The sequence below is a fragment of the Mesoplodon bidens genome, assembly GCF_964165515.1.
Source record: "Mesoplodon bidens genome assembly, chromosome: 13".
Classification (NCBI taxonomy): Eukaryota; Metazoa; Chordata; class Mammalia; order Artiodactyla; family Ziphiidae; genus Mesoplodon; species Mesoplodon bidens.
This window is the reverse complement of record NC_138169.1, coordinates 72,246,571-72,255,834: the sequence shown is the minus strand read 5'-3', so window position 1 is coordinate 72,255,834 and position 9,264 is coordinate 72,246,571. Positions and strand designations below refer to the sequence as shown.

The following is a 9,264-nucleotide window of genomic DNA, read 5'->3' as shown; positions in this document are numbered from 1 at the left end:
TAATATTAGTATTTGCCGTTATGATTACCCAGAGAGCGCCCAAGTGTAATGAGATCCCTAAATAAATGTTCCTAAAGTCTACTTTGTCTAGTGTGGCGACTTGTCCCGAATATGAGACAGGACTATACTCGAAGTATTTTCAGGAGGGAACTTAAGACCTTAGGCAGCAGCCAAGAACCCCGGAGGAAAAAAGGGTTCTTTGCTCACTTTCCCACCGGGAAACTCCTCGCTGAAACACCCTAGTCTCTGAACCGCGGAGAAATACACACACTTAAACGCAATCTGCGCCTGCGCCTGTGCCTGCTCCTCTTCTGCGCCTGCGCCGCTCCAGCCAATGAGGGGCTCCTCAGTCGATGGGTGGGGCCACAGATTGCGCTTTAGGATTGGACAGTAGGAGCAAACGGACGGCGCGGAAATGACGTCAAGGTGCGCAAGCGCCGGCGGACCTGCTGCGCGGTGGCTGCCGGGTGTCGCACGCCTTCCCTTTCCTTGTCTCTCCCTTTTACCCCGGCTCCCATCCCCGCCCCCACGGCCGCTCCGCTCTCTGGCGTGACTCGGCATTGAGAGCCCCGGGAGAAGACTCCGCGCTCGCTACCTCCTCTGTCCAGGCCTCGGCCTTCCTGAGCCTCCCTCCTTCCTCTCCCGGGTCTTCTTCAGTTTTGAAGCCGGTGGCTTCGCGGCCGCCCTGCCGGGCTTCTGAGAATGGTGGGTGTGAAGCCGGTCGGGAGTGACCCGGATTTCCAGCCGGAGCTGAGCGGCGCGGGCTCCAGACTCGCCGTGGTCAAGTTCACCATGCGAGGGTGAGTCCGGGCCCGAGCCCAGTGAGTCTCGGCTGTCTGTGCTTTTCTTTCTCTGTTTCCCGATCCCGCCTGCCTTGTGGTCGTGTTCTGCTCCGGAATGTCCGGCGGTGGCCGCAGCCTAAGGCCGCTGCCCGGTTAGGCCTCAGTTCCTGGCTGTGAATCCCCGTTTGTGCACCGGGGCGTCTCTGGCGGGCTCGGAGGCCTGGTCGACCGCATTCCCCAGCCCGCGAGATCCCCGCCCGCTGTTTCTGAGTCCTCGGAAGGGCTCTGCTCTTGGGGGTGACCCGGCTCTTTCCCTTCTTGTCTGTGGGAGTCTCCCACAGCCGCCCCTGCTTGCGCCTGTCCCTTTCTTTCCCGGGATGCAGCTGTCACTTGCATCTTAGAAACTTGCAAAATTTAATTTACCAGACGGTTTGATTCTCTTCACCACCTGCATATGTGGAAAACTGTAGGAAGATTCAGCTACCCAACTAATCCGCGGAGTGCTTAGACCTAAAGCTAATGCATTTTAAATTAAGTTAATGTTGGATCAGGATGCTTTTTAATTTTCTTAACGTTTCTGTTACTTCTTTGATTTGTAAGTTAGGCCACCTTGTGTAAGTTGCATCAGATCACGGAAATTATAGTAGGTATATATATATACAGTACACGTAGACAGGTGTCCAGATATCTGGCTTTGACCAAGTAGACTCCATTTTTGACTTGATGATTTAAGAGGACAGGACACTTGAAAGATGTTATCTGGCTTTGGTAAATCTCAACATAATTCATAGGTCGCAGAGCTGGCGGATCTTCCATGTTGGGTGTGCAGTGTGTCCCTGTATGAGAGTGACGTGCTGGAAATAGACATTCAGAACCAAGATTTCAGCGAGCTTGTGTATTTGCTTACCTCCCCTTGTGTATGTCAGTGTCCAGTGAGAAGGATTAGAAGTCTCCTCTTGATCTACCTTGACCCCCTGGTGTAATTTACACTTACACTAACTTGGAGAAGTCTACTACAAATATCACTGTATATGCAACACATTTTGTTGTCCAGGTAACTGTATAGACATAAGGCAGTGTTTTGAGTCTTAGAGCAAAAAGTGATTCAAACCTATCGAACGTGATTCGATAAATGTTGAATATACAGATGGTGGCATTAGGATTAGATTAGGTTTAGGGGATGGAGGGATGTAGGTAGAGATGAAAACAAGTTAGGATTTACCTTGGGACCAATCTCTCTCATACAGAATTGGAAAGGGGTGGTACATTAGATTTTAAGGTTCATCTTCCCAGTTTTGTTGATTTTATAATGACCATTCTTAATATGAGGGAATACCTATATACATTTGTTAAGTCCTAGGTGGAAGTTGGAAAAAGGAAGAGATGATTTTAACAACGAAACTCATTTTTAGTTCACTTTTCTAATTCTAGTTAGTGGGAGCGTTTATACTTTTGTGCCTCAATGATATACTCTCTTTTCCCCTTAACCATAGCAGGGGGAGAGATGAAGAGTAATACATGATTTATATGAAGTGAGAAAAGTTACTGTCATCCCACTTTAGGCCAAGAACATAGTTTTCTCGAGCACCTGTTTCTCCATTTCCTTTCCATCCCTACTTGAAGCCTTATTCCTTATTCTCACCTGCTGTGCTTTGTCCATCCTATTGTTTTTACTAAAACACTATACAGATTGTCATTCTTCTGTTTAAGAATCTTCAGTGGCTCTCCGGTATTTCAGTTGTTTTTTTAATTGTAGTGAAATACATGTAACATAAATTTGCCATTTTAAAATGTACAATTCAGTGGCATTAAGTATAATCACTACACACACACACACACACACACACACACACATTTTTTAAAAATCTTTTTGGCCGCGCTGCGTGGCATGTGGGATCTTAGTTCCCCAACCAGGGATCGAACCCGCGCCCCTTGCATTGGAAGCACGGAGTCTTATCCGCTGGACCGCCGGGGAAGTTCTAGTGCATTCACAATGTTGTACAGTCATTACCCCATCCATATCCTAGAATCTTTTCATTATCTCAAACAGAAACTGTGCACCCATTAAACAGTAATTCCCATACCTTCTCTCCACTGCCCCCAGCCCCTGGTAACCTCTCTTCTAGTTTCTGTCTCCATGAATTTGCCTATTCTTGATAACTCATTTAAGTGGAATTATATAATATTTGACCTTTTGTTTATGGCTTATTTTAGCATAATGTTTTTAAGGTTCATCCATCTTCTAGCATGTGTCAGATTTTCCTTTTTAAAGCTGAGTAATATCCTGTTGTATATGTATATATACATATACATATGTATATGTATATATACATACAACATTCTGTTGTATGTATATACCGCATATTTTTGATGGACATTTGGGTTGTTTCCATCTTTTGACTATTGTAAATAATACTGCTCTGAACATTGGTGTGCAAGGATCTCTGTGAGTCCCTGTTTTCAGTTCTTTTGGGTATATGTCTGTGAGTGGAATTGCTAGGTTATATGGTAATTCTGTATATAACTTTTTGAGAAACCAGCAAACTGTTTGCCCACGGTAGCTGCACAAGTTTGCCTTTCCACCAGCAATGCAGGAGAGTTCCCATTTCTCTACATACCAACTTCTTTTATATTTTAGTGGCCATCCTAGATGAGTGTGAAGTGGTATCTGGTGGTTTTCATTTGCATTTCCTTGATGACTGGTAATTTTGAGCATCTTTTCTCGTGCTCGTTGGCCATTTGTCTTTGGAGAAATGTCTGTTCAAGCCCTTTGCCCATTTTGAATTGGATTGTTTGTTTTTTGTTGTGGAGTGGTAGGAGTTCTTTATATATTCTGGGTCTTAATCCTTTTTCTGATATATCATTTGCAAATATTTTCTCCCATTGGTTGCCTTTTCAGTTTCTTAATGGTGTACTTTGATGCGCAAAAGTTTTAAAATTTTGCTGAAGTCCAGTTTATCTATGGTTTTTTCTTTTGTTGTTTCTTGTGCTTTTGGTGTCATATTCCAGAAATCATTGACAAATCCAGTGTCATGGAGATTCCTCCCTATGTTTTCATCAAAGAATTTTATAGTTTTCACTCTTAAGTTAGGTCTTTGATCTATTTTGAGTTAATTTTTATATATGGTGTTAAGTAAGAGTCCAACTTAATTTTTTTGCCTGTGGATATCCAGTTTTCCCAACACCATTTGTTGAAAAAACTGTCTTTCACCCATTGAATGGCACCCTTCTCCGGTATTTTTTTAAGCAATTAAAATAGTTGTCACATCAACTTTGGTCTGTGTAAGGGACTTATTGGAGCACTTATTGACTCCTGTAGTCCTCAAAATAATGTTTAAAATTATCTGCATTTTACAAATGAGGAAGTTGAGTCAGAAGGAGATTAAATGACTTGTTTAAGGTCCCAGTGTTGAATGTACTCTTTGGGTTGTAAAGTGCTGTCCTGTTCTTCCCAGCCTAAGCAGAAGGGACATGCACGTCCACCTCTGGATTGCATGGAGCCTGACATTTTTCAGTAAATGTTGTCTTGAATAAGCTCTGCCTGCAAAATCCTTTGATGGAAGTCAGTTCAGTTCACACTCAGATATTCATTTCCCTACGTGTAAAGTGGGAATAATAACATGTAGCCTAACCATATCGTTTAGAGAATGAAATTATATATGTGCTTTGTATACTGTGGTAACATTTTTGTAATTGGTATCTCCAAACTGTTACTTCTTAAATATACCCGGATACACTTAAGTGGTCATAAACAGTGCTAGTTTTGTTATCACTGATGGGTAAATGCCAAATTTAAAAAGATATGCATTTTCTTTCCTGTGAAACTCGGCAATGAGTGATTTTTATCTTGAATTCATGAGTGTACCACTTTTGTAGATATGTTTACCATATATTCAGTTTTTTAAAAAATTATTTTTATTGGAGTATAGTTGCTTTACAATGTTGTGTTAGTTTCCACTGTGCAGCAAAGTGAATCAGCTATAGGTATACATATATCCCCTCTTTTTTTGGATTTCCTTCCCATTTAGGTCACCACAGAGCATTGAGTAGAGTTCCTTGTGCTATACAGTAGGTTCTCTCAGTTTTCTTAAAGCAGGTCTTACTTTGTAGTTGGTTAGGTGTTATTGTTACCATCCAGTTAGAATGTCAGTGTATGTTAGGATGGTGAGATCTAACGATTATGATAGTTTGTCCCAATAATACATTGTGTAATGGTATTAATTATATATTGTAGGGCCTTCTCTGGTGGTGCAGTGGTTGAGAGTCCGCCTGCCGACGCAGGGGACACGGGTTCGTGCCCCGGTCTGGGAGGATCCCACATGCCACGGAGCGGCTGGGCCCGTGAGCCATGGCCGCTGAGCCTGCGCATCCCAAGCCTGTGCTCCGCAACGGGAGAGGCCACAACAGTGAGAGACCCACATACCGCTAAAAAGAAAAAGAAAAAAAAAATTGTATATTGTAAAATTGCTGTGGACTGAAGGTACTTCACCGTAATACAGAGTTAGGAGGCCCAACAGTTCATAAGGACTGGGCAGATAATATTAGGGAGTGAGGTGGGTGTCTGTAAGACAACTAGGGAATGGTGAGGCCCTAGAGAACATGTAGAGAATTTTTAAAAATATTTTTATTTAAAAAAGTATAGCTGGCACGCAAAAATGTATACAAATCATTTAAGTGTAGAGTCTGATAAATTTTTGCCGTGGTCACAGCTGTTTAACCAATACACAGGTCAGGAATAGCAGTGTAGCACAGTCACATCCCCACCCCCGCCACCTCCTGCAGGCTCCTTCTCATCACTCTCGAACTTTAACACTGTAGACTAATTTCGTCTGTATTTGAACTTTATAACAATGGTATCGCATAGTATGTAATCTGTCTGGATTCCTTTCAAGAGCATATAAATGGTTTTAATCTTGGCAGTTAATTTAGAAATAACAACCAAAAAAAAAAAAAGCACAGTGTAGGCCACTGTTTTGGGGGTTTTGAAATAGCAGTTAAGAGTTGGGCTTTGTGATCAAATTTCAGCACTGTACTTCATTGTTCTTGTCTTTGAAATGAGGAATGGTAAAGCTTAAATGAATTTAAACGTTTTATAAGTTACCTAACATATAATAAATGCTTAATGAACGTTAGCTATTTTGTGTTACTAATAGGACCAGTTATGGTTATGCCTGTCCATTAGTAAATATAAGACATCTAGAAATAACCTGTTTTAAAGTTATGCCCCGCAGAAAAATAAACTTTTAAAATATGTCTTCAAAAAGCACATACATTTTCCACACCCACACCAGCTGAATGTGTTTACACATATTACTGCTCATGGTGGAGCACTGACTACTTTAGCAAATAGGAAGGAATAGCAAGTTCTTGAAATAAAATCTATTTATATTATGACAGTAAACACACATTTTTTGTTTTAATTTATTTTATTGAAGTATAGTTGATTTACAATGTTGTTAATTTCCACTCTACAGCAAAGTGATTCAGTTATACATAAATATACATTCTTTTTCATATTCTTTTCCATTATGGTTTATCACAGGGTATTGAATATGGTTCCCTGTGCTATACAGTAGGACCTTGTTGTTTATCCTGCAGAGTTTTTCTTAAAAGTAATTTTTACGGAATATTTCCATGGTAGCTGTGTGGTACCAGGTGCTTGTATCAGAAGACAGGAATGAAGAATTTTTTTCATAGTGAGTTTTCTATAACTTAAAAAGTCAAAAATAGATTTCATAACTGAAAATGACATGCTTATTAACAATTTCCTTCCATTTTCTCTGTCCCAGCTAGGTTTTTTAACATCTTTAGTTTGATATAAAGCCTTTAAGTATTTAGGTTTCATCAATAAATAATATCTAATTCAACAGACTGTGAAAAACTGTAAACACAAATCTTACTAAGAACCTAACGTGGTGCTTTCAAAGAAAGCTGATCTTGGATTGGCTTTAGGAGTTAACTGTTCTAGTTGTGGTCTTGCCATTAACTAGAATGTCTGACCTTGATCAAGTCGTTCAACTTTTCTTCACTTCTCATTGATTGAATAATTGTGTTAGGTTAGGTCAGTTTTAAAGTTTCAGTTTTGTGGGTTTGGTTCTTTACGTTTTGCAGAAAGCTAGAGGGTTGTCTGCTGAGGTTTTTCTCAAAGCATAAGTCAGAATCTTTCTTACATACTGGATCTAACAGATCAGCTTTCCATCAAAAAGAAGTTCAGGGTGGAAAAAGAACTCTTTTTTTCTTTCTTTCTTCCTTTCTTATTTAAGCCTCTGGACTAGATGGTCTGGTCTCTTTTACAACAAGTTCAAAGGTCCTGAGGTTATGTACTATCTAAAGACTGCAAATCAAGGGCTGTGCAAGAGGAAAAAGTACAATCCTGAAATTTAGGCATACTTGCAGAAAAATGTTTTAGAGATAGGAAAGATCATTAAAGAATCTAGTCCCTTCTCATTTTATACAGAGAAGTCAAATGATTTGTTCATGAGCTCAGCTAAAAATGGAAATTTAAGTTTACTTTTAAATGCTAGGGGTAAGCGAGGAAAACATCTTACTTAAAATAACAAATCAGTTCATTTGAGTGATTATAATGTGAAAGTATGCTGCTGTATATATCTGTGCTTCTGTGTTCTATGATTTATTTTGATTTTTGACTAAAGTTCCAACCTATTATGGCTAACTAAAATTAAACAAAGGATCTAGATAAGGTTAAATTTTGAAAGGGAACACTTATGTTCAAGGTAGCCATTATTTTAGTACAGTCTCTTTAGCTTCAAGAAGAGTTTCTTTAACTCCAGGTAGCTCATACTTGATTGATGAGTAGAGTGATTATGTCAGTACAGTGCGGAGGTGAGGTTGGTTCATATTCTATTTTTCTTAGGTAGTGAAGAGCAGGAATAGAAATAGAACCTGTAGCAGGAAGGAGAAAAGCCCTCAGCCACAGAGGCAGGCTCCCTTGCAGGTTCCTTTTAAGAAAGTCAAAATTAATAAAACTACACCTGAGCTCCTGCAGCCAGCTCCTGGTCCCCAGCGGGGGTCATTCTCATGTTGCGCTTGCTTCCTCCTGTCCCTACCTGGATGGCAGCCCTGTTGGCTCAGAGCTCCCCTTCCATCTGGATACTCCCAGCACCTGTAAGCGGGCACTTCCACTCGCTTGTTTTTGTACATTTTAAATATCCTCTGAGGTGTAGCCTCTAGGTCTGAGCCACCTGCCTGTCTGTCCAGGTATTTCCTGAATACTAGTTACTATTTTTCCTAGGAATGTTTTTACAAAGTTGCATGGGTTTAAATGGTTTACCTCAATCTTATTTTTCCATAAGCCTTCTTATTTTCGAGGGCACGCTTTTGCAGAAAGAAGGTTTTTCGGGAATGAGAAAACCTGATACTGTGTGTACACCAGGTATATTTTGTGGTACAGCATGATACCTGCGCTTCATCCGTGACTACTGTTTAAATGCAGTTAACATTCAATTCTCTATTGGCAATTTAATATTTTATGAAAATACCTGTTTATCATATAAAAGCAAAGGATACAGAAGTATAGGTAGTTTTAAAAGTCTCCCCTAAACTCTCTTCCTTTTCCAGTCCCACTTTACAGAAGTAATTGTTTATTGTGTGACCCACCTAACTTTTCAATATATATTTATGTACATATATAACATATAAATACATATATAAATACATATTTTTAACGTGGTCATAGAAAATATTTTATCATGAGACTTAGTTTTCTTTTAAACTGTATAAATTATCTTTATCCTTTGGTGTGAATGTGTCATAATTTTTTTTAATTGAAGTATAGTTGATGTACAGTATTATATAAGTTAAAAGTGTACAGTATAGTGATGCACAATTTTTAAAGGTTACACTTCATTTATAGTTATTATAAAATATTGGCTATATTCCCTGTGTTGTACAATATATCCTTGTAACTTATTTTATATGTTATAACTTTAAAAAATTGTTTTCTATTGATTGCCATTTAGATTTTTTTTTAACACATTTTACTGCTTTTTTTTTTTTTTTTTTTTTTGCGGTACACGGGCCTCTCACTGTTGTGGCCTCTCCCGTTGCGGAGCACAGGCTCCGGACGTGCAGGCTCAGCGGCCATGGCTCACGGGCCCAGCCGCTCCACGGCATGTGGGATCTTCCCGGACTGGGGCACGAACCCGTGTCCCCTGCATCGGCAGGCGGACTCTCAACCACTGCGCCACCAGGGAAGCCCCCTAGATTTTTTTTTTTTTAACTATTTCAAACATTGCATTGAACTTCCTTATACATATTATTGTGAAATTGAGTAAGTGTTAAGGTAAGATTGACATTTAGAAGTGAGATTGTTGAATCTTGGGTTGTGTTCATTTAAAATTGGTAGATAATGACCAAATGGCCTTCAAAAAGGATCTACCAATTTGTACTCCTATCCATAGTGTTTAAGACTTACTAATAACCAGAAGTATTTTGCTAAACTAAACATAGGTTTTGTCGACTG

General features: G+C 39.8%; 1 protein-coding gene across 2 annotated transcripts in view; it reads left to right on the top strand.

Annotated features, from left to right (window-relative positions):
- Positions 1-456: 456 nt before the first annotated feature.
- TXNL1 (thioredoxin like 1) overlaps positions 457-9,264 on the top strand; it is a 34,182-nt gene continuing 25,374 nt past the window's right edge. Inside the window, exon 1 of one of the 2 annotated variants that reach the window (XM_081251868.1) lies at positions 457-800. In XM_081251868.1, the coding sequence (XP_081107994.1) occupies positions 703-800 (98 nt within the window). In that variant the 5' untranslated portion in view covers positions 457-702. The remainder of the gene's footprint in view (positions 801-9,264) is intronic. The other variant, XM_081251869.1, reaches the window with a different exon arrangement.